At 50.7% G+C, this 25,927-nt stretch overlaps 1 protein-coding gene across 1 annotated transcript in view; it reads right to left on the bottom strand.

Moving 5' to 3' along the window:
• Positions 1–19,587: 19,587 nt before the first annotated feature.
• Positions 19,588–25,927, bottom strand: part of BEST1 (bestrophin 1) — a 45,347-nt gene continuing 39,007 nt past the window's right edge. The window contains exons 8-10 of the mRNA XM_069740332.1: positions 25,841–25,921; positions 24,725–24,876; positions 19,588–20,713 (exon numbers count right to left, since the gene is read on the bottom strand). Of these exons, the coding sequence (XP_069596433.1) occupies positions 19,810–20,713; positions 24,725–24,876; positions 25,841–25,921 (1,137 nt within the window). The 3' untranslated portion in view covers positions 19,588–19,809. The remainder of the gene's footprint in view (positions 20,714–24,724; positions 24,877–25,840; positions 25,922–25,927) is intronic.

Here is a 25,927-nt window from a genome sequence, read left to right as displayed (position 1 = left end):
TGCAATCTGCACAGAGAAAAACACCAGTCAATGTGTCAGTGGGGTTCAGCAACGCCAGCTGTTCCCCTGCTGTGTAGCTTGCAACGTGACCTGCAAACGCCACGCAGGCACATGAACTGAAATTGAAGGGAGCCTGCCCCCCACCCCCCCAGGTGTTTCTATGTATATCAGCCACCTTGTACAGCAGTACTGCTGCATTTGTACGAGGTGGCTGACTTTTTCCTCCTTGCCCACGTGGAACTCAACACGTACAAAATGTGTCTCATTAGAGACCATTACAATGTCCCTGAGGTGTGACTTTCCTTTGTAATGACACGCAGCACCCCCATTGTTAGCGCTGCCCGTCTCCTGACATCATTGGTTGGCTGGCTGTGCCTGTGCGTCCCCCCTGCCCGACACAACGCCCCCCGTTGTCTCATATATTTTGACTGCGAGGGTGTGATTGATGGGCACGAGCAGTGCATATGTTCCCCTGTTTTCACTCCCCTCCTTCCGCCTTCTTCTGACTGTGCGGCCTCATGGCCGCGGCATGCGATAAGGGATCAGCTGAGGCCGCCCAGTCTGAAGCAGGTGTAAGGACATGTGTGAGCGGCGAACATATTTACTGCACAAGGCCACGAATCCCAGCACCGCAGTGTGACTTTAGGAAAAGCCACTGTGGGTCTGGGATTTATGGCCATCGTTAACCGCACCGGCCAACATGAAATGAGGTCATGAGACGGCCTGCACTAACAGGGTATTGCCAAGGGATAACACAAGAGCGCAGACTCCTGTACAGCAAATAACAACGCTCAGGAATCTGCGCCCAGTACCTAGGTGCAAATTTTGACACCTGTGCTGCGTCTCGTTAAAAAGACAAGTCACGCCTCCACAACTGTTTGACAGTATAATGGGCTAAATAGTGTACGTGTTTAATTCAGCGTGTGCAAGGAGCAAAATTAAATAGAGCAACCTTTGACTTGTGCATCATTAATGCTGTTCAAGGTGTGGCTCTTGCACCTTGCAACACCTGAGGGGGGGGGTTAAAGGTAACCTTGGAAATTGGTTCAACTAGGCTTCGGCCTACACTCTGCTCCTCTACTCCTCCTGCTGACCCTGGGCTCAAACACCGCTAGTTTTTGCCCGGAAATGCTAGCTGCACAGAGAAAAACACCAGCCAATGTGTTAGTGGGGTTCAGCACCGCCAGCTGTTCCCCCGCTGTGTAGCCGGCATCGTGTCCAGCACAAGCCACGCTGGCACAACCGACCAAAAGCTGCCACCAGTGCAGGCTTCGGCCTACACTTTGCTCCTCTCCTCCTCCTCCTGCTGACCCTGGGCTCTAACACCGCTAGTTTTTGCCCGGACATGCAATCTGCACAGAGAAAAACACCAGTCAATGTGTCAGTGGGGTTCAGCAACGCCAGCTGTTCCCCTGCTGTGTAGCTTGCAACGTGACCTGCAAACGCCACGCAGGCACATGAACTGAAATTGAAGGGAGCCTGCCCCCCACCCCCCCAGGTGTTTCTATGTATAACAGCCACCTTGTACAGCAGTACTGCTGCATTTGTACGAGGTGGCTGACTTTTTCTCCTTGCCCACGTGGAACTCAACACGTACAAAATGTGTCTCATTAGAGACCATTACAATGTCCCTGAGGTGTGACTTTCCTTTGTAATGACACGCAGCACCACCCTTGTTAGCGCTGCCCGTCTTTTGACATCATTGGTTAGCTGGCTGCGCCTGTGCATCTCCCCTGCTCGAAACAACGCCCCTCGGTGTCTTATTTTTTTGGACAGCGAGGGTGTGATTGATGGGCATGTGCAGTGCATATGTTTGCCTGTGTTCACTCATCTCCTTCCGCCTTCTTCAGACTGGGTGTCCTCATGGCCTCGGCAGGCGATAAGGGATCAGATGAGGCCGTCCAGTCTGAAGCAGGTGTAAGGACATGTGTGAGCGGCAAACATATTTACTGCACCAGGGCACGAATCCCAGCACCGCAGTGTGATTTTTTAAAAACACACTGTGGGTCTGGGATTCATGTCCATCGCTAACCGCAACGGCCAACATGAAATGAGGTCATAAGACAGGAAGCGCTCACAGCGCATGGCCAAAGGATCACAAGAGCGCAGACTCCTGTACAGCAACTAACAACGCTCAGGAAGCTGCGCCCATGCAAAAAGGTGTTTTCGACACCTGTGCTGCTTTTCTTTAAAAAGACAAGTCACGCCTCCACTACTGTTAAACAGTATAATGGGCTAAATAGTCTACGTGTTGCATTCAGCTTGTGCAAGTAGACAAATTAATAGAGCAACCTTTTACTTGTGCAGCATTAATGCTGCAGAAGGAGTGGCTCTTGTTCTTTGTAACACCTGAGGGGGGGTTAAAGGTAACCTTTGAAATTGGTTCAACTAGGCTTCGGCCTACACTTTGCTCCTCTCCTCCTCCTCCTGCTGACCCTGGGCTCAAACACCGCTAGTTTTTGCCCGGAAATGCTAGCTGCACAGAGAAAAACACCAGCCAATGTGTTAGTGGGGTTCAGCAACGCCAGCTGTTCCCCCGCTGTGTAGCCGGCATCGTGTCCAGCACAAGCCACGCTGGCACAACCGACCAAAAGCTGCCACCAGTGCAGGCTTCGGCCTACACTTTGCTCCTCTCCTCCTCCTCCTGCTGACCCTGGGCTCAAACACCGCTAGTTTTTGCCCGGAAATGCTAGCTGCACAGAGAAAAACACCAGCCAATGTGTTAGTGGGGTTCAGCAACGCCAGCTGTTCCCCCGCTGTGTAGCCGGCATCGTGTCCAGCACAAGCCACGCTGGCACAACCGACCAAAAGCTGCCACCAGTGCAGGCTTCGGCCTACACTTTGCTCCTCTCCTCCTCCTCCTGCTGACCCTGGGCTCAAACACCGCTAGTTTTTGCCCGGAAATGCTAGCTGCACAGAGAAAAACACCAGCCAATGTGTTAGTGGGGTTCAGCACCGCCAGCTGTTCCCCTGCTGTGCAGCTTGCAACGTGACCTGCAAACGCCACGCAGGCACATGAACTGAAATTGAAGGGAGCCTGGCCCCCACCCCCAGGTGTTTCTATGTATAACAGCCACCTTGTACAGCAGTACTGCTGCATTTGTACAAGGTGGCTGATGTTTTCTCCTTGCCCACGTGGAACTCAACACGTACAAAATGTGTCTCTTTGAGACCATTCCACTGTCCCTGAGGTGTGACTTTCCTTTCTAATGATACGCAGCACCCCCCTTGGTAGCGCTTCCCGTCTTCTGACATCATTGGTTGGCTACTTGCGCCTGTTCGTCCGCCCTGCCTGAATAAAATGCTCCTCGTTGTCTTAATTATTTTGACTGCGAGGGTGTGATTGATGGGCACGAGCAGTGCATATCTTCGCCTGTCTTAACTCATCTCCTTCAGCCTTCTTCAGACTGTGCAGCCTCATGGCCGCGGCATGCAAGAAGGGATCAGCAGAGGCCGCCCAGTCTGAAGCAGGTGTAAGGACGTGTGTGAGCGGCCAAAATATTTACTGCTCAAGGCCACGAATCCCAGCACCGCAGTGTGGCTTTATGAAAAGACACTGTGGGTCTGGGATTTATGGCCATCGTTAACCGCACCGGCCAACATGAAATGATGTCATAAGATGGGCAGCGCTAACAGGGCATTGCCAAGGGATAACACAAGAGCGCAGACTCCTGTACAGCAAATAACAACGCTCAGGAAGCTGCTCCAAGCACCAAGGCGTTATTTTGGACACCTGTGCTGCGTCTCATCAAAAAACCAAGTCACGCATCCACTACAGTTTGACTGTAGAATGGGGTAAATTGTGTATGTCTTTCATTCAGCGTGTGCAAGTAGACAAATTAATAGAGCAACCTTTCACTTGTGCAGCATTAATACTGCACAAGGTGTGTCTCTTGTACTTTGTAACACCTGAGGGGGGGGTTAAAGGTTTCCTTTGAAATTGGTTCAACTAAGCTTCGGCCTACACTCTGCTCCTCTCCTCCTCCTCCTGCTTCAACACGGGCTCTAACATCGCTAGTTTTTGCCCGCAAGTGCTAGCTGCACAGAGAAAAACACACGCCATTGTGTTAGTGGGGTTCAGCAACGCCAGCTGTTCCCCCAGTGTGTAGCCGGCAAAGTGTCCTGCAAACGCAACGCAGACACAAAGCTGCCTCCAGTGCAGGCTTCGGCCTACACTCATCTCCCCCTGCTTACCCTTTGCTCCAACACCGCTAGTTGGGGCTCTAGGAAGACAATCTTTAATAGGCAAGGCAACGCATCCGGGTTCCAGCACCGCCAGCTGGTTCTCGGCAGTGTTTTTGTCACAGGTACTCCCTCGTGCCAAGCCTGGTTTCAGCACCGTCAGCTGTTTCCGGGTTGTGTCAAGCTCACTGAGACACCTATGCTTGCCTCGTCGTGGTGCGGTCGGGTTAGCCAACTCCAGGGTGCCTCCAGTTTAGGAGCTTCCTATGTGGGCTGCGTGAACTGGTAGTCAAGGCTGGTTCTGTAGTGCCAGTAGGCCCAGCTCCCCCTGTAGGACTGTTGGGGTTCGGTAACTGCGGCTGCCTCGCGGCCTAGCTGTTCTCTCCTCTCCTGTGGACCTTCGGGTCCACCACCTGGTTCCAGCACCGTCAGCTGGTTCCGGGCCGAGCCTTTGGCTTAGGTGCCTCCTCCTGGGTATCCGAGTTCCGCCAACGCCAGGCGGTCCTTGGTAGTGCTTTTAAGCGCGGGCACCTACAGCTTAGTAACCGGGTTCCAGCACCGTCAGCTGGTCCTCGGTCGTGCCATTGGCTCTTGCACACTGGGGCAACGCATCCGGGTTCCAGCACCGCCAGCTGGTTCTCGGCAGTGTTCTTGTCACAGGTACTCCCTCGTGCCAAGCCTGGTTTCAGCACCGTCAGCTGTTTCCGGGTTGTGTCAACTTCACTGAGACACCTATGCTTGCCTCGTCGTGGTGCGGTCGGGTTAGCCAACTCCAGGGTGCCTCCAGTTTAGGAGCTTCCTATGTGGGCTGCGTGAACTGGTAGTCAAGGCTGGTTCTGTAGTGCCAGTAGGCCCAGCTCCCCCTGTAGGACTGTTGGGGTTCGGTAACTGCGGCTGCCTCGCGGCCTAGCTGTTCTCTCCTCTCCTGTGGACCTTCGGGTCCACCACCTGGTTCCAGCACCGTCAGCTGGTTCCGGGCCGAGCCTTTGGCTTAGGTGCCTCCTCCTGGGTATCCGAGTTCCGCCAACGCCAGGCGGTCCTTGGTAGTGCTTTTAAGCGCGGGCACCTACAGCTTAGTAACCGGGTTCCAGCACCGTCAGCTGGTCCTCGGTCGTGCCATTGGCTCTTGCACACTGGGGCAACGCATCCGGGTTCCAGCACCGCCAGCTGGTTCTCGGCAGTGTTCTTGTCACAGGTACTCCCTCGTGCCAAGCCTGGTTTCAGCACCGTCAGCTGTTTCCGGGTTGTGTCAACTTCACTGAGACGCCTATGCTTGCCCCGTCGTGGGGCGGTCGAGTTAGCCAACTCCAGGGTGCCTCCAGTTTAGGAGCTTCCTATGTGGGCTGCGTGAACTGGTAGTCAAGGCTGGTTCTGTAGTGCCAGTAGGCCCAGCTCCCCCTGTAGGACTGTTGGGGTTCGGTAACTGCGGCTGCCTCGCGGCCTAGCTGTTCTCTCCTCTCCTGTGGGCCTTCGGGTCCACCACCTGGTTCCAGCACCGTCAGCTGGTTCCGGGCCGAGCCTTTGGCTTAGGTGCCTCCTCCTGGGTATCCGAGTTCCGCCAACGCCAGGCGGTCCTTGGTAGTGCTTTTAAGCGCGGGCACCTACAGCTTAGTAACCGGGTTCCAGCACCGTCAGCTGGTCCTCGGTCGTGCCATTGGCTCTTGCACACTGGGGCAACGCATCCGGGTTCCAGCACCGCCAGCTGGTTCTCGGCAGTGTTCTTGTCACAGGTACTCCCTCGTGCCAAGCCTGGTTTCAGCACCGTCAGCTGTTTCCGGGTTGTGTCAACTTCACTGAGACGCCTATGCTTGCCCCGTCGTGGGGCGGTCGAGTTAGCCAACTCCAGGGTGCCTCCAGTTTAGGAGCTTCCTATGTGGGCTGCGTGAACTGGTAGTCAAGGCTGGTTCTGTAGTGCCAGTAGGCCCAGCTCCCCCTGTAGGACTGTTGGGGTTCGGTAACTGCGGCTGCCTCGCGGCCTAGCTGTTCTCTCCTCTCCTGTGGGCCTTGGGGTCCACCACCTGGTTCCAGCACCGTCAGCTGGTTCCGGGCCGAGCCTTTGGCTAAGGTGCCTCCTCCTGGGTATCCGAGTTCCGCCAACGCCAGGCGGTCCTTGGTAGTGCTTTTAAGCGCGGGCACCTACAGCTTAGTAACCGGGTTCCAGCACCGTCAGCTGGTCCTCGGTCGTGCCATTGGCTCTTGCACACTGGGGCAACGCATCCGGGTTCCAGCACCGCCAGCTGGTTCTCGGCAGTGTTCTTGTCACAGGTACTCCCTCGTGCCAAGCCTGGTTTCAGCACCGTCAGCTGTTTCCGGGTTGTGTCAACTTCACTGAGACACCTATGCTTGCCTCGTCGTGGTGCGGTCGGGTTAGCCAACTCCAGGGTGCCTCCAGTTTAGGAGCTTCCTATGTGGGCTGCGTGAACTGGTAGTCAAGGCTGGTTCTGTAGTGCCAGTAGGCCCAGCTCCCCCTGTAGGACTGTTGGGGTTCGGTAACTGCGGCTGCCTCGCGGCCTAGCTGTTCTCTCCTCTCCTGTGGACCTTCGGGTCCACCACCTGGTTCCAGCACCGTCAGCTGGTTCCGGGCCGAGCCTTTGGCTTAGGTGCCTCCTCCTGGGTATCCGAGTTCCGCCAACGCCAGGCGGTCCTTGGTAGTGCTTTTAAGCGCGGGCACCTACAGCTTAGTAACCGGGTTCCAGCACCGTCAGCTGGTCCTCGGTCGTGCCATTGGCTCTTGCACACTGGGGCAACGCATCCGGGTTCCAGCACCGCCAGCTGGTTCTCGGCAGTGTTCTTGTCACAGGTACTCCCTCGTGCCAAGCCTGGTTTCAGCACCGTCAGCTGTTTCCGGGTTGTGTCAACTTCACTGAGACACCTATGCTTGCCTCGTCGTGGTGCGGTCGGGTTAGCCAACTCCAGGGTGCCTCCAGTTTAGGAGCTTCCTATGTGGGCTGCGTGAACTGGTAGTCAAGGCTGGTTCTGTAGTGCCAGTAGGCCCAGCTCCCCCTGTAGGACTGTTGGGGTTCGGTAACTGCGGCTGCCTCGCGGCCTAGCTGTTCTCTCCTCTCCTGTGGACCTTCGGGTCCACCACCTGGTTCCAGCACCGTCAGCTGGTTCCGGGCCGAGCCTTTGGCTTAGGTGCCTCCTCCTGGGTATCCGAGTTCCGCCAACGCCAGGCGGTCCTTGGTAGTGCTTTTAAGCGCGGGCACCTACAGCTTAGTAACCGGGTTCCAGCACCGTCAGCTGGTCCTCGGTCGTGCCATTGGCTCTTGCACACTGGGGCAACGCATCCGGGTTCCAGCACCGCCAGCTGGTTCTCGGCAGTGTTCTTGTCACAGGTACTCCCTCGTGCCAAGCCTGGTTTCAGCACCGTCAGCTGTTTCCGGGTTGTGTCAACTTCACTGAGACACCTATGCTTGCCTCGTCGTGGTGCGGTCGGGTTAGCCAACTCCAGGGTGCCTCCAGTTTAGGAGCTTCCTATGTGGGCTGCGTGAACTGGTAGTCAAGGCTGGTTCTGTAGTGCCAGTAGGCCCAGCTCCCCCTGTAGGACTGTTGGGGTTCGGTAACTGCGGCTGCCTCGCGGCCTAGCTGTTCTCTCCTCTCCTGTGGACCTTCGGGTCCACCACCTGGTTCCAGCACCGTCAGCTGGTTCCGGGCCGAGCCTTTGGCTTAGGTGCCTCCTCCTGGGTATCCGAGTTCCGCCAACGCCAGGCGGTCCTTGGTAGTGCTTTTAAGCGCGGGCACCTACAGCTTAGTAACCGGGTTCCAGCACCGTCAGCTGGTCCTCGGTCGTGCCATTGGCTCTTGCACACTGGGGCAACGCATCCGGGTTCCAGCACCGCCAGCTGGTTCTCGGCAGTGTTCTTGTCACAGGTACTCCCTCGTGCCAAGCCTGGTTTCAGCACCGTCAGCTGTTTCCGGGTTGTGTCAACTTCACTGAGACGCCTATGCTTGCCCCGTCGTGGGGCGGTCGAGTTAGCCAACTCCAGGGTGCCTCCAGTTTAGGAGCTTCCTATGTGGGCTGCGTGAACTGGTAGTCAAGGCTGGTTCTGTAGTGCCAGTAGGCCCAGCTCCCCCTGTAGGACTGTTGGGGTTCGGTAACTGCGGCTGCCTCGCGGCCTAGCTGTTCTCTCCTCTCCTGTGGGCCTTGGGGTCCACCACCTGGTTCCAGCACCGTCAGCTGGTTCCGGGCCGAGCCTTTGGCTAAGGTGCCTCCTCCTGGGTATCCGAGTTCCGCCAACGCCAGGCGGTCCTTGGTAGTGCTTTTAAGCGCGGGCACCTACAGCTTAGTAACCGGGTTCCAGCACCGTCAGCTGGTCCTCGGTCGTGCCATTGGCTCTTGCACACTGGGGCAACGCATCCGGGTTCCAGCACCGCCAGCTGGTTCTCGGCAGTGTTCTTGTCACAGGTACTCCCTCGTGCCAAGCCTGGTTTCAGCACCGTCAGCTGTTTCCGGGTTGTGTCAACTTCACTGAGACACCTATGCTTGCCTCGTCGTGGTGCGGTCGGGTTAGCCAACTCCAGGGTGCCTCCAGTTTAGGAGCTTCCTATGTGGGCTGCGTGAACTGGTAGTCAAGGCTGGTTCTGTAGTGCCAGTAGGCCCAGCTCCCCCTGTAGGACTGTTGGGGTTCGGTAACTGCGGCTGCCTCGCGGCCTAGCTGTTCTCTCCTCTCCTGTGGACCTTCGGGTCCACCACCTGGTTCCAGCACCGTCAGCTGGTTCCGGGCCGAGCCTTTGGCTTAGGTGCCTCCTCCTGGGTATCCGAGTTCCGCCAACGCCAGGCGGTCCTTGGTAGTGCTTTTAAGCGCGGGCACCTACAGCTTAGTAACCGGGTTCCAGCACCGTCAGCTGGTCCTCGGTCGTGCCATTGGCTCTTGCACACTGGGGCAACGCATCCGGGTTCCAGCACCGCCAGCTGGTTCTCGGCAGTGTTCTTGTCACAGGTACTCCCTCGTGCCAAGCCTGGTTTCAGCACCGTCAGCTGTTTCCGGGTTGTGTCAACTTCACTGAGACACCTATGCTTGCCTCGTCGTGGTGCGGTCGGGTTAGCCAACTCCAGGGTGCCTCCAGTTTAGGAGCTTCCTATGTGGGCTGCGTGAACTGGTAGTCAAGGCTGGTTCTGTAGTGCCAGTAGGCCCAGCTCCCCCTGTAGGACTGTTGGGGTTCGGTAACTGCGGCTGCCTCGCGGCCTAGCTGTTCTCTCCTCTCCTGTGGACCTTCGGGTCCACCACCTGGTTCCAGCACCGTCAGCTGGTTCCGGGCCGAGCCTTTGGCTTAGGTGCCTCCTCCTGGGTATCCGAGTTCCGCCAACGCCAGGCGGTCCTTGGTAGTGCTTTTAAGCGCGGGCACCTACAGCTTAGTAACCGGGTTCCAGCACCGTCAGCTGGTCCTCGGTCGTGCCATTGGCTCTTGCACACTGGGGCAACGCATCCGGGTTCCAGCACCGCCAGCTGGTTCTCGGCAGTGTTCTTGTCACAGGTACTCCCTCGTGCCAAGCCTGGTTTCAGCACCGTCAGCTGTTTCCGGGTTGTGTCAACTTCACTGAGACACCTATGCTTGCCTCGTCGTGGTGCGGTCGGGTTAGCCAACTCCAGGGTGCCTCCAGTTTAGGAGCTTCCTATGTGGGCTGCGTGAACTGGTAGTCAAGGCTGGTTCTGTAGTGCCAGTAGGCCCAGCTCCCCCTGTAGGACTGTTGGGGTTCGGTAACTGCGGCTGCCTCGCGGCCTAGCTGTTCTCTCCTCTCCTGTGGACCTTCGGGTCCACCACCTGGTTCCAGCACCGTCAGCTGGTTCCGGGCCGAGCCTTTGGCTTAGGTGCCTCCTCCTGGGTATCCGAGTTCCGCCAACGCCAGGCGGTCCTTGGTAGTGCTTTTAAGCGCGGGCACCTACAGCTTAGTAACCGGGTTCCAGCACCGTCAGCTGGTCCTCGGTCGTGCCATTGGCTCTTGCACACTGGGGCAACGCATCCGGGTTCCAGCACCGCCAGCTGGTTCTCGGCAGTGTTCTTGTCACAGGTACTCCCTCGTGCCAAGCCTGGTTTCAGCACCGTCAGCTGTTTCCGGGTTGTGTCAACTTCACTGAGACACCTATGCTTGCCTCGTCGTGGTGCGGTCGGGTTAGCCAACTCCAGGGTGCCTCCAGTTTAGGAGCTTCCTATGTGGGCTGCGTGAACTGGTAGTCAAGGCTGGTTCTGTAGTGCCAGTAGGCCCAGCTCCCCCTGTAGGACTGTTGGGGTTCGGTAACTGCGGCTGCCTCGCGGCCTAGCTGTTCTCTCCTCTCCTGTGGGCCTTGGGGTCCACCACCTGGTTCCAGCACCGTCAGCTGGTTCCGGGCCGAGCCTTTGGCTAAGGTGCCTCCTCCTGGGTATCCGAGTTCCGCCAACGCCAGGCGGTCCTTGGTAGTGCTTTTAAGCGCGGGCACCTACAGCTTAGTAACCGGGTTCCAGCACCGTCAGCTGGTCCTCGGTCGTGCCATTGGCTCTTGCACACTGGGGCAACGCATCCGGGTTCCAGCACCGCCAGCTGGTTCTCGGCAGTGTTCTTGTCACAGGTACTCCCTCGTGCCAAGCCTGGTTTCAGCACCGTCAGCTGTTTCCGGGTTGTGTCAACTTCACTGAGACACCTATGCTTGCCTCGTCGTGGTGCGGTCGGGTTAGCCAACTCCAGGGTGCCTCCAGTTTAGGAGCTTCCTATGTGGGCTGCGTGAACTGGTAGTCAAGGCTGGTTCTGTAGTGCCAGTAGGCCCAGCTCCCCCTGTAGGACTGTTGGGGTTCGGTAACTGCGGCTGCCTCGCGGCCTAGCTGTTCTCTCCTCTCCTGTGGACCTTCGGGTCCACCACCTGGTTCCAGCACCGTCAGCTGGTTCCGGGCCGAGCCTTTGGCTTAGGTGCCTCCTCCTGGGTATCCGAGTTCCGCCAACGCCAGGCGGTCCTTGGTAGTGCTTTTAAGCGCGGGCACCTACAGCTTAGTAACCGGGTTCCAGCACCGTCAGCTGGTCCTCGGTCGTGCCATTGGCTCTTGCACACTGGGGCAACGCATCCGGGTTCCAGCACCGCCAGCTGGTTCTCGGCAGTGTTCTTGTCACAGGTACTCCCTCGTGCCAAGCCTGGTTTCAGCACCGTCAGCTGTTTCCGGGTTGTGTCAACTTCACTGAGACACCTATGCTTGCCTCGTCGTGGTGCGGTCGGGTTAGCCAACTCCAGGGTGCCTCCAGTTTAGGAGCTTCCTATGTGGGCTGCGTGAACTGGTAGTCAAGGCTGGTTCTGTAGTGCCAGTAGGCCCAGCTCCCCCTGTAGGACTGTTGGGGTTCGGTAACTGCGGCTGCCTCGCGGCCTAGCTGTTCTCTCCTCTCCTGTGGACCTTCGGGTCCACCACCTGGTTCCAGCACCGTCAGCTGGTTCCGGGCCGAGCCTTTGGCTTAGGTGCCTCCTCCTGGGTATCCGAGTTCCGCCAACGCCAGGCGGTCCTTGGTAGTGCTTTTAAGCGCGGGCACCTACAGCTTAGTAACCGGGTTCCAGCACCGTCAGCTGGTCCTCGGTCGTGCCATTGGCTCTTGCACACTGGGGCAACGCATCCGGGTTCCAGCACCGCCAGCTGGTTCTCGGCAGTGTTCTTGTCACAGGTACTCCCTCGTGCCAAGCCTGGTTTCAGCACCGTCAGCTGTTTCCGGGTTGTGTCAACTTCACTGAGACACCTATGCTTGCCTCGTCGTGGTGCGGTCGGGTTAGCCAACTCCAGGGTGCCTCCAGTTTAGGAGCTTCCTATGTGGGCTGCGTGAACTGGTAGTCAAGGCTGGTTCTGTAGTGCCAGTAGGCCCAGCTCCCCCTGTAGGACTGTTGGGGTTCGGTAACTGCGGCTGCCTCGCGGCCTAGCTGTTCTCTCCTCTCCTGTGGACCTTCGGGTCCACCACCTGGTTCCAGCACCGTCAGCTGGTTCCGGGCCGAGCCTTTGGCTTAGGTGCCTCCTCCTGGGTATCCGAGTTCCGCCAACGCCAGGCGGTCCTTGGTAGTGCTTTTAAGCGCGGGCACCTACAGCTTAGTAACCGGGTTCCAGCACCGTCAGCTGGTCCTCGGTCGTGCCATTGGCTCTTGCACACTGGGGCAACGCATCCGGGTTCCAGCACCGCCAGCTGGTTCTCGGCAGTGTTTTTGTCACAGGTACTCCCTCGTGCCAAGCCTGGTTTCAGCACCGTCAGCTGTTTCCGGGTTGTGTCAAGCTCACTGAGACACCTATGCTTGCCTCGTCGTGGTGCGGTCGGGTTAGCCAACTCCAGGGTGCCTCCAGTTTAGGAGCTTCCTATGTGGGCTGCGTGAACTGGTAGTCAAGGCTGGTTCTGTAGTGCCAGTAGGCCCAGCTCCCCCTGTAGGACTGTTGGGGTTCGGTAACTGCGGCTGCCTCGCGGCCTAGCTGTTCTCTCCTCTCCTGTGGGCCTTCGGGTCCACCACCTGGTTCCAGCACCGTCAGCTGGTTCTCGGCAGTGTCTTTTGCTCTTGTACCTTCTGCTCCCCATCCTGGTTCCAGTACCGTCAGCTGGTTCCGGGCAGAGCCTTTGGCTTAGGTGCCTCCTTCTGGGTATCCAAGTTCCACCAACGTCAGGTGGTCCTTGGTAGTGCTTTCAGGCACGGGTACCTCCTGCTTAGTAACCGGGTTCCAGTAACGTCAGCTGGTCCTCGGTAGTTCCATTGGCTCTTGGACCTTCGGCTACCCATCCGGGTTCCAGTACCGTCAGCTGGTTCTCGGCAGTGTCTTTTGCTCTTGTACCTTCTGCTCCCCATCCTGGTTCCAGTAACGTCAGCTGGTTCCGGGCAGAGCCTTTGGCTTAGGTGCCTCCTTCTGGGTATCCGAGTTCCGTCAACGTCAGGCGGTCCTTGGTAGTGCTTTTTAGCACGGGTACCTCCTGCTTAGTAACCGGGTTCCAGTAACGTCAGCTGGTCCTCGGTAGTTCCATAGGCTCTTGAACCTTCGGGTAGCCATCCGAGTTCCAGTTCCATCAGCTGGTTCTTGGCATTTTCTCAGCCTTCTTGTACCTTCTGCTACATTTCCAAGTTGAAGACCCTAACGTCGACGACCCGGAAGACCACCACGATGACGACGACACGGAAGACCACCCCGATGACGACGACGACGACGGCGGAGATGACGACACTGGAGACGACGACCCTGGAGACGACAACATGGAAGACCGAGAAGCAGAAGAACAAGAGGCTGCAGAACAAAGAGCAGAAGAACATTAAGCATAAGACTTAATATCAGAGCAAAAGATATTATCTAAATTATATGCAGAAGAAGACTAAGCAGTGTATGGGGGTGAGTCCGTTCCTCCTCGTGGTGCCCCTGGATAAAGCCTGATGCTGCAGGCCAAACTGAACGCGGACAAATGTAACTTTTGTGACTGGCAGAACGGAAGGTGTAATCTTCAAACTTTTATAGATAACAACTACGGGAATGCCTGTCACAAATGAGAATATGATGAAGAAGTAGAATAGGAAGAATAATAACAGTGGAATAAAAAGAATATGTAGAATAAGAAGAATAATAATAGTTGAATAAAATGAATATGAAGAATGTAATAAAAAAAAAAAAATAGGTAGAAGATGAAGAAGAAGATGAATAAGGTGAAGAAGTTGATGTCAAAGATGCTGATGATGATGAAGATGAAAGTGTGGGAAAAGAAAAAAAAAAAGAAAAAAAAGAAGGGGAAGGGCGTGGAATAGTGAAACATCAATATCTGACAAAATAAAAAAAAAATTTACATAGTCAATATCTTTGTCACTCCGAACGTCTTAAAAAAAAACAAAAAACATGCTATTCTATTTGATTGGGATAAACCTCTATGACTTTAATGTCTCCGCCACCTCCCCAAATACATCCGGCATTATTCTTAGTTGTTTTCCTTCATGTAGAATGAACCTACAAGGAAAGAAAGGGTTTATTTTAATTCCGATATTTTGGTCCCATTGACTTGCATTGGGATCGGGTATCGGTATCGGCGATATCCGATATTTTTTGAATATCGGCCGATCCAAACCGATACCGATACTTTCCGATATCGGAAGGTATCGCTCAACACTAGTCACGGCTGAATCCATGAAAAATACGTCAAACACGAACGTCCAAATTCTAAACATAATAAGGAGTATAGCTTCATGCAGGGCCGGACTGGCAATTCTGGCAAATACCAGATGGGCCTGTCTGGTCATGGGCTGCCTTGTCTGCTACGTTGTTAACAGAATCAGTGTTCTCAAGACACCCATAATGTTAAGAGTTGTGATGGAGCACACTTACCCCAGTGACTCCGTCACTTACCCCAGCAGGCCACGGAAATCATTAGAAATATTGGTCTTGTAGTAAATCTTCCTTTCCTCCATCCAGGCTAATATTAGTAATATATTCCCATCTGGTGCTTGGGGACGGGGACAGCATTAGCCTGCGTGATTTCAAATGCCAGGGCTGAATTTCAGCCCCAGTCCGTACCTGGCTTCATGGTACAATGTCTGAAAGATCATGGCACAACTTTACTTTTCTGTTGAATTCCTATGGAAACTGAAGTATACTAAGGTACTGCAGGACCCTTCTTTGTTTTTTTTTTTGTATGACTCTGAAGTTGTTAATAGTCATAATGAATAATATGCAAATGTAGGTCAATTAGTTTAAGTGTCAACTTTTTTTAATTGGATATTGGTTGCTTTTAACCCCTTTACCCCCAAGGGTGGTTTGCACGTTAATGACCGGGCCAATTTTTAAATTTCTGACCACTGTCCCTTTATGAGGTTATAACTCTGGAACGCTTCAACGGATCCTGGTGATTCTGACATTGTTTTCTCGTGACATCTTATACTTCATGAAAGTGGTAAAATTTCTTTGATATTACCTGCGTTTATTTGTGAAAAAAACAAATTTGGCAAAAATTTTGAAAATTTCGCAATTTTCCAACTTTGAATTTTTATGCCCTTAAATCACAGAGATATGGAGTGCCCCCAGACACAGGGCCACAAGTTCTCGGTACCGGGCCTCTCTGGTTCGGTACTGAGGCTGTCACGGTGGCTAGACCCGGTCCGCGACCCTGCTAAGGGGCGTCCAATAAAGGTGGTACAGTCTGTCAGGGGTTCGTAACGCCACCTGTGGTGTTCGGTCAGGGTGACCGACGCTGCTGTGGGGTCCGCTGGGGTGATGGAATGGCAGCTGGATGGTATACCTTCCCACAGGTGAAGTATGTCCCCTGGGCTTCCCAGTAAGGTGGATGGTGATGGTGTGAGGTGCAGTCAATAACGAGGACACAGGGTTGCAGTCTCTTTACCTCTTTACTGAAGACTTCAGGATCCTCAATCCAGAGCACGTTTAACAGGGCTATCTGAGACCAGTCGGTCCGATGGGCAATTCCAGAGTTTCCTTCGCAGATGGAAATCGTTGCCTACCACTAGCGCCTGTGTGTTGTAGTCCTACCCTGCTGAGCATTCGGAATAGTCCTCACAACTGCTGTTCTTGTTTGTGGTTCTCTACAGCTCTCTCTCTCTTTAGTTCCAGATGTTGCTAGTTTCTCGTCCCCCAGATATGTTATGGCTAGGACGCACCCGTATGACGGGAAGGCCTGGAGGTCTTCCGGGACACTAGAGACGCCCCTCTCCCACTGTTGCCCCCTATGTCTTCGTAGGAAATTTAAGGTAGACAGCCAACCTATAATTAACTGTCCTGCGGAGTTCGAAGTAAGGCCTAGAGTCAGTTACTCCCGCGGTGTTCTGGCCACCGGCTACGCGCCTCAGTAGGATGTTGCCTCGGTCTCATGGCACGACTCCTACTGGTTCTCCTTTGTGCTTGATCTCGTTTACACTGTTCCGCAATATCCTTCCCTTCGTGTCTCTTTCTTAGGATACCGCCGCAAGGTAGTGCAGGCGCGGTTCCGTTACGTTCTGTTCTGTTCGCTAGGCACCTGCCAGGTTCCCACGCCTGACAGGGACCCCCCTGTGTCTTCTCCCTGCAACACCCCCTGCCACGGGATGTTGCCTGAACCCAACCCAGTCAGCTTCTGACTAACTTCCTCCCCAACCCCTAGTTTTACCAGTGTGAGGAGTGGCCCAATAAATAAAGCCTTTTGCTCCCCCTAGTGGCCGGAGTGTGAAGTGTAATGTGTTCTGGTGATACCTGGTCAGGAGAACTCCTTTAGTGCCATCGGACGTACCATCACTCCCCTTAGTGGCAGAGTGTCATACTGCAATGACCAGATGTCTGGGGCGCTGCAGATATGTCACACAAAATACTTAATAAGTAACATTTCCCACATGTCTACTTTATATCAGCACAATTTTGGAAACACATTTTTTTTGTTAGGGAGTTATAAGGGTTAAAAGTTGACCAGCAATTTCTCATTTTTACAACACCATTTTTTAGGGACAACATCACATTTGAAGTCATTTTGAGGGGTCTATATGATAGAAAATACCCAAGTGTGACACCATTCTAAAAACTGCACCCCTCAAGGTGCTCAAATCCACATTCAAGAAGTTTATTAACCCTTCAGGTGTTTCACAGGAATTTTTGGAATGTTTAAAACAAAATGAACACTTAATTTTTTTTCACAAAAATTTACTTCAGCTCCAATTTGTTTTATTTTACCAAGGGCATCAGGAGAAAATGGACCCCAAAAGTTGTTGTACAATTTGTCCTGAGTACCCCGATACCCCATATGTGGGGGTAAACCACTGTTTGGGCGCACGGCAGAGCTCGGAAAGGAAGAAGCGCCATTTGACATTTCAATGCAAAATTGGCTGGAATTGCGATGGGACGCCATGTTGCGTTTAGAGAGCCACTGATGTGCCTAAACATTGAAACTCCCCACAAGTGACACAATTTTGGAAAGTAGACCCCTTAAGGATCTTATCTAGATGTGTTGTGAGAGCTTTGAACCCCCAAGTGTTTCACTACAGTTTATAACGCAGAGCTGTGAAAATAAAAATTCTTTTTTTTTCCACAAAAATTATTTTTTAGCCCCAGTTTTGTATTTTCCTAAGGGTATCAGGAGAAATTGGACCCCAACGTTGTTGTGCAATTTATCCTGAGTACGCTGATATGGGGATATGTGGGGGGTAACCACCGTTTGGGTGCATGACAGAGCTCAGAAGGGAAGGAGCACCATTTGGAATGCAGACTTAGATGGATTGGTCTGCAGGCGTCATGTTGCATTTGCAGAGCCCCTGATGTACCTAAACAGTAAAGCCCCCCACAAGTGACCCCATATTGGAAACTAGACCCCCCAAGGAACTTATCTAGATGTGTTGTGAGAACTTTCACTACAGTTTATAACGCAGAGCCGTGAAAACAAAAAATCATTTTTTTCCCACAAATGTTTTTTTAGCCCCCCAAAATTTTTATTTTCCCAAAGGATATCAAGAGAAATTGGACCCCAGAAGTTGTTGTCCAATTTATCCTGAGTACGCTGATACCCCTATGTTGGGGTAAACCCCTGTTTTGGCGCACGGGAGAGCTCGGAAGGGAAGGAGCACTGCTTTACTTTTTCAACGCAGAATTGGCTGGAATTGAGATCGGACACCATATCGCGTTTGGAGAGCCCTGATGTGCCTAAACAGTGGAAACCCCCAATTCTAACTGAAACCCTACCCCAAACACACCCTTATTCCCAACCACACCCCTAACCCCAACCCTAACCACACCCCTAACTCCAACACACCCCTAACCCTAGTCCCAACCATAACCCTAACCACACCTCTAACCCTGACACACCCCTAACCCTAATCCCAACCGTAAATGGTAAATGTAATCCAAACCCTAAACCTAGCCCCAACCCTAGCCCCTACCCTGAACCTAGCCCCAACCCTAGCCCTAACCCTAAACTTAACCCCAAACCTAGCCTCAACCATAAATCTAGTCCCAACCCTAGCCCCAACCCTAACCCTAGCGCCAACCCTAACCCCAACCCTAACCTTAGCCCTAACCCCAACCCTAACCCTAGCCCTAACCCAAATGGGAAAATGGAAATAAATACATGTTTTAATTTTTTTAATTTTTCCCTAACTAAGGGGCAGATGAAGGGGGGTTGGATTTACTTTTATAGCGGGTGTTTTCGTGGATTTTTATGATTGGCAGCCGTCACACACTAAAAGACGCTTTTTATTGCAAAAGAAAAAATTTTTTTGCGTTACCACATTTTGAGAGGTATAATTTTTCCATATTTTGGGCCACAGAGCCATGTGAGGTCTTGTTTTTTGCAGGACGAGTTGCTGTTTTTATTGGTACCATTGTCGGGCAGGTGACATTTTTTGATCGCTCCTTATTCCGATTTTTGTGAGGCAGAATGACCAAAAACCAGCTATTCATGAATTTTTTTTTTTTTTTTGGGGTGGGGGGGTGTTTATACCGTTCGGCGTTTAGTAAAATGGATAAAGCAGTTTTATTCTTTGGGTCAGTACGATTACAGCGACACCTCATTTATATCATTTTTTTATGTTTTGGCACTTTAATACGACAAAAACTATTTTATAGAAAAAATAATTATTTTGCATCGCTTTATTCTGAGGACTATAACTTTTTTATTTTTTCACTGATGATGCTGTGTGGTGGCTCGTTTTTTGTGGGAGAAGATGACGTTTTCAGCGGTACCATGGTTATTTATATCCGTCTTTTTGATCGCGTGTTATTCCACCTTTTGTTCGGCGGTATGATAACAAACCATTGGTTTTTGCCTCGTTTTTTTTTTTTTTAACGGTGTTCACTGAAGGGGTTAACTAGTGGGGCAGTTTTATAGGTCGGGTTGTTACGGACGCGGCGATACTAAATATGTGTACTTTTATTGTTTTTTTTATTTAGATAAAGGAATGTATTTATGGGAACAATATTTTTTTTTCTTTATTTAGGATTTTTTTTTTTACACATCTGAATATTTTTGTTTTACTTTATAACATTGCCCTGGGGGGGGGGGCATTATGTTATAAGGTCAGATCGCTGATCTGACACTTTGCACAGCACTGTGTTAGATCAGCGATCTGACATGCAGGGTTGCAGGCTTACCAGCACTTGCTCTAATTAGGCACTTGGTAAGCCACCTCCCTGCAGGACCCGGATGCAGCCCCGTGGCCATTTTGGATCCGGGGCCTGCAGGGAGGAGACGCTTGGTATAAGGTGAGCACATCGCCTTGTACCGATGGTCTTAGGGAAGCCCGCAGGGAGCCCCCTCCCTGCGCGATGCTTCCCTATGCCCCCGGAACACTGCGATCATGTTTGATTGCAGGGTGCCGGGGGTTAATGTGCCGGCCGGGGCAGCGCCCAAAGCAGATCTACTTGCTCTCAAATTATGTAGCAAAAACTTCTGACAGATTCCCTTTAAATGACAGCCTATGACATAGCATCCCCAGCCATTTACGATATCACTTTGGAACACAGTGAAGCTATAGTTATTTCTTTAGTATAACAAAAATTATTTTATTCTACAAAATGTCTGATATTTTCTATAATGATGTTATTTGCACCTTCTGAGTATAAAAGGGTTAAAGACTTTCATAGGAAGTCATTGCTGATAAATACGATGACTTGGCTTATGACTGGAAAGACAACGTCCTCTTCTGCCTAATGGAGTCACAGCCTCTGAATCTACATTTTATGCATCTACTATTATTAATTTATTTATTAACCGCTCTTGTCTTCTTGGTGACACGGCTCCCCAGCCTCCATGATTACTTCCATAAGTTGTGTAAAGTCTCCCTCAGTTAGACTTATGCCGGAGTCTTTTGGAGAAGGGAACTGAAATCCATTCTGTTCTTTGGTGCCTCCTTCACAGTTTACATCTGGCTGCCCATGAGAGATTTTGGAAGTTGCCCTCTGCAAATTTGGGGAGTTCATAGGAGAGAATGAAAAAATAGGATGTGATGTCTTGTGTCCTGGGGTATGAAGAGCATCGGGTGAAGCCAGAGATGGGTTTTCTTGCAGTAATGCAGATAAGCGGTGGCCTCGGAGTAACCTTCTAGGTATCTGTATAGGACTCTGCACAGGTTGGTCAGTTGTTTTCCCTGAGGAGGTACTCTCCACACTATCTACAAAGGCCTCCTCCTGTTCCTCCATACTTCCCAATGGCCACACAAAGCACTCTTTAGACCCAGGAGATACGCTGGTTGTCTCATCTGCAGTTTCATTAGATGTCCCTATCTTCTTGCTTCTATGTGTGTGACAAAGGTTCGGAGTTCCATGAGCAGGAAATCGAGGACAGTATGTTGGACCTCCATTAAGTGGTGTTTGAGGAGCGCTATAAAATCCCGACCTCTCATAGAAAGGGGTAGACATGAATACATTTAGATCACGTAGGGTCTCTCCACCCCTGTTTCCCACGTCTCGGTGTGTAAAGTGTGGGAGTCCTGGAGGTATGCCGCTCTGTCTTCTCATTAACAAGCTCTGTCGTGAGTTAGAACGAGGTGGACTTGGAGAATGAACTCCCAGTAGACGCCCAAGTGGTCCAATCAATGGGGTAGAGTGATTGGCCTCTTCATTCTCATTTATCTGCTCAAGAGGAGGAAACTCCAAATCCTCCTTTTGCAAACTGGAAGGTAAAAACGGAACAATAAATTGTCGTGTAAAATACTGAAAATCATAATACAACTTATTAAATTGTGTGGTTGTATTTCCGTAATGCCACAGTTCTGTGTTGGGCCAGTATACTATGCAATAAAATCTGTTTGATCTGATCACCCAAAATTTCATTAAAAAATGGTCTAGAGGGGAGGTCCTTTCAAAAAGGTATTCCAAACCGGCATTTATGATGGAGCTGACCAGACAAATGGGTCTAAGTAAATGGTGATCAGCATGGTATATGAGGAAACAGAAAAAGTAAACTAGATATAGGGGTAGTCATTTTTAGATGATTCCTTGCATGTTGGAAGGTTGCATGGTAGAATAGAAAGTTGGGGTAGTGAATAATTATAACATTTCTATTAAATGCCAGAACTTTGATTTGTATAATGGAGGAAATAACAGCTAGTAGTCGCTAAGAGTATGTTTATACCGTCTAGTGTGTGGAAAGATCAGTGCTAGAGTGTCATCTTATGGCCGCTGTTAAGATTGTTAGAATAGGAACCAGATTGTTTAGGAGGGTCACATTACTGATTGCTATAATTGTTAAGACTGGAAATTGGGAAAACATGACATTTCATAGATGGTGGTTAGGGCTCTTTCAGACAACTGTAGTGTTGATCCTAGTGCGACATATCACAACATAGGATCACACTCAGATCAATGGTAGTCAATGAGGCCATGCACATGTCCAATTTTTTCGCCTGACCGAGTAGTCCGGGGAAAAAGATCAAAGCGCACATGATTTGCCTCCAATAATCCAACTACATTTGCACACTCATGTCTATGGGTCTATGAAAAACATCTCGGATGACATCTGAGTGGGGTCCGATTTTCATGGACAGATTGGATGGAGAAGATGGACAAACTTTTTAGTTCTCCATATCTGAGAAAATTGGATCACATGCTGATCACACACTCATCAGAGTTTTATCAGAGTGTGATTAGCGTAATCAGCCTGGTTTTCTTGGATGGAAAACATATCGTTGTCTCCGTCATTTGAGTGGTGCAAAAAGATTTGGGCTGACATTTTCCATTGTTCAGTCCACTCCTCTATGGCAGCCGGACCAAGGCAACTCACATGATGACATTGCATGACCACGAGTGACTAGTAAATGCAAGATGTGCCCAAGATGCCAGGCTGAGGATACAGCCACAGAAGTGAAGACTGCCCAGTTTTGTCTGCCCAGGCAGAGCAGACTAGAGCCTAGTGCAATATACCCATATCAACATTGTTATGATGCCCAGCCCATCATGCGATCAGTATGGTCTACACTAGACACTAGATGTACGATTTCTATGTTGATAAGTTGCCTTTACATGTGTCCTAACTTAAAGGGTTTTTCCCATGAAGTTAATTTTAATCAATATAACCTGGACTAATAATCAATTCCACACTTGGATGTGTTTAAATAAAATGTTCCTGTGCTGAGACAATCTTATAAATGTGCCCCTCCTGTGTACTGTGTAATGGCTGTGTCTGACTGTGCAGGGACATAGTCTGATCATACCACAGCTCCTGGGCAGGGGAGGAAGCAAAAGAGTATACAGACATTACAGCACAGGAGGAAGCAAAATAGAGGATACACACAGGACAGCACAGGAGGAAGCAAAATAGAGGATACAGAGAGGACAGCACAGGAGGAAGCAAAAGAGAAGATACAGACAGGACAGCACAGGAGGAAGCAAAACAGAGGATACAGACAGGACAGCATGGGACCACAAATAATTGTTTATTTGACATAAAACTTTTTAAAAAATGCTTTAGGTTACTTTCACACTGGCGTTTTTTGCCAGACGTCGCAATTAGGGTTGAGCGAAACGGGTCGGCCACTTTCAGAAGTCGCCGACTTTTGGCAAAGTCGGGTTTCATGAAACCCGACCCGACCCCTGTGTGGGGTCGGCCATGAAGTCGGCGATCTTCTGAATGTGGTATCGGAATTCCGATCCCGATTTCCGATATGTTTGCAATATCGGAAATTGGTATCGGAATCCATATATAATGTAAAATAAAATACCTAATAGGTATATACTCACCCTCCGACGCGCCCTGCTTCTTTCCGGCAGCCTTCCTAAGAATCAGCGCTTGCAGGACCTTGCGTGATGTCGCGGTGACGTCGCGGCTTGTGATTGGTCGCGGCTTGTGATTGGTCGCGCAAGCGGTCACATGGGCGGCCGCGCGACCAATCACAAGCCGCGACGTCACCGCGACGTCACCGCAAGGTCCTGGAAGCGCTGATTCGAAGGAAGGAAGGTTCCCGGTTAGTACCAGGGCGCGTCAGAGGGTAAGTATAGCGATATTTTTTATTTTAATTCTTTATTTTACACTTAAATATGGATCCCAGGGCCTGAATGAGAGTTTCCGCTCCTTCAGACCCTGGGAACCATTGGAAACCCAATGCACTGCATTGGGTTTCGAGTTTCGGCAGACCCCGACCCCGACTTTTTTATAAGATCGGCCGATTTCACTCGACCCGACTTTTGAAAAAGTCGGGTTTCGTGAAACCCGACCCGATCCTATAAAAGTAAAGGTCGCTCAACCCTAGTCGCAATGCGTCGTTTATGGCAAAAAACGCATCCTGCAAAGTTGTTTGCAGGATGCGTTTTTGCCCCATAGATTAACATTAGCGACGCATTGCGACGGTTGCGCCGTGTTGTGGCGGACCGCCGGGAGCAAAAAACGTTAAATGTAACGTTTTTTGCTCCTGACGGACCGCTTTTTCCGACCGCGCATGCGCGGCCGGAACTCCGCCCCCACCTCCCCGCACCTCACAATGGGGCAGCGGATGCGCCAGAGAAATGCATCCGCTGCACCCGTTGTGCAGTGCATCAAACGCTAGCGTCAGAATCTCTGCCCGACGCATTGCGACGGGGAGATTCCGAAGCTAGTGTGAAAGTAGCCTTACCTCACAAAAAGAATAATCTGCAATCTCATGCTGTCCTGTCTGTATCCTCTCTTTTTCAGTACACAGTACGCAGCAGGGGCACATTTATAAGATTATCTCAGCACAGGAACATTATTTTTTGACACACCCAATTGTGGAAATGATTATTGTTCCAAAATTCTATTGATTACAATCAACTTTAAAATTAACTTTGGTCATGGGAAAACCCCTTTAATTTGTTACATGATTTATTGTCTAACCATCCAATGCTTTGATACATTGTTATTTATATTAACATACACTGGGCAGCATTGTGAACATTTTTATTACTTTAAGGCCTCTTTCACACTTCAGTCTTTTGGCGTCAGTCACTACCGACATAGTGACGGATTGACGGATCCGTCACAATTGTTGCGAAAACGGTTCTAACGGATCCGTTTTTTTGACGGATCCGTTACTTGGGGGTTGTCTGGGAGAAGTATCTACTTTTTGGAGCATGCGCAATTGAAAAAACGGATTGGGGCGACGGATCCGCCGAAAAAACGGTTGCGGCGGATCCGTCGCCCATAGGCGCCCATTCTATGGAATGGCGGACGCGACGGATCCGTCGCGATCCGCCATTTCGGCGTTGACAAAAAACGTTCCAATGTCCGTCTATTTTCAGAAAACGTCCGCCAAATGTCGACGGATCCGTCGCATGGCGGATGGAACGGACGACCATCCGTCACAATCCGTCACTAATGCAAGTCTATGGGAAAATAACGGATCCGTCAAAAAAAATGACGGATCCGTTATTTGAGGAAAATGGCGGTTTTAGACTGACGCCAAATAACTGAAGTGTGAAAGAGGCCTTATATGTACATGAGAATGGCATTGCTGACATGGGCAGATGGGCAAGGCATCTTAGGTGTTGCCAATTCCACATTTTGTGAGAAGCTAAGCAGTTGGAGGCAGTTTATAGGAAGTGACCTTATCTGAAAAAATTGCACCATGGGTATATGTTAGATTCTCAGTTTCGCCAACATCTTTCACAATCTTACAGTGTGTAAAGTTGAATTAACTTTAGGTTTTTAATTTTTGTGGCGTTATATCTTTACCTTATATCAAAAGCAGAACCCATGAATGATGGCCTCCGAGTCTCCACTGTAGACGCAGTGTACGGGGGCTGAGCGTCCGAATCATTCCAATATACATCTTTTTCCAGTGGAGGAACATTTTGGTGCATTTCATCTACTGCTAGCAGAGACACCTGACGGAGAACGTCGCAGTATCAAAATATTGTCACTTGACTGAATTAGCCATTTAGGAGGCACTATGACATTTTATAGGTTACAGGGTATATACTTCTATATATCCATCCATAAACATATACTTATTTTTTGTTTTTTCTACCAAAATTTTGTGCCATAACACAACATGTTCACCTGATCTATTTAAATTATTATATAAAATAGTATTCATTAAGTGAATCAGTAGGATCAATCCTCCTACGCCGTCTATATGGGCACACAGATTATAGGAAGCTCAATAAAATGACACCTTGATATCTGTCATCCGATGTCTTATTCCAGGGAAATCCACGTTTTCTTAATGTAAATGAGCTGTTAAGATCTATGGGCCGGACATAGATCTCCTTAAGAATCTGCCTCCAGAGATTATTATAAATAAAAGGGAGAGTTACCAGTGCGAGACATGTAGATCAGGAGAGCAAACGGTCAGTCATTACATGTCTCACACTGGTAACACCTCTTTTTTAAAAAAATGTTCTCTGGAGGGAGATTCTCAGGGAGATATATATTTCTTCACAGCTCAGTTACATAGTGTATAAGAAAGGCGTGGATTTCTCTGGAATAAGGCATCACATCACAGATATGAGGGTATGATGTTATTCAGCTTCCTGTAATCTGCATGCCCATATAGACGGCTTAGGGCTGATCCTACTGACAGATTCTCTTTAAGTACATGTTAACCATTGTCATGCTTCTGTAATTAGACTGCCGGCTTGATCTTTCCAGTTTCTCTTTAATTTTCAGCAGTCTTCAGACATTTAGTTTGCCAAAATAGGGTTTGTATAGCCCGTGTTCTCCTAATGGGAATGTAAACGACCTAAACTTGGGGGCATTCTGTGCATTGTATATGGTCAGTGGTCAGATTACTCATTTATGTTTTCTACCCAATGACTTTTACAATAGACTCATCTTAACTATTGTTACCTGGAAATTTCGGTCAATTAACCAATTGGTCTCAAAGTCGTCATCGTCTTGTCCAAAGGGGTTAATTAACTGCTCGGCCACCTGGAG

Source organism: Ranitomeya imitator, chromosome 9, assembly GCF_032444005.1.
Source record: "Ranitomeya imitator isolate aRanImi1 chromosome 9, aRanImi1.pri, whole genome shotgun sequence".
In the NCBI taxonomy this organism is placed as follows: Eukaryota; Metazoa; Chordata; class Amphibia; order Anura; family Dendrobatidae; genus Ranitomeya; species Ranitomeya imitator.
The sequence above is the reverse complement of the archived record's forward strand: the minus strand, read 5'-3'. Positions and strand labels throughout refer to the sequence as shown.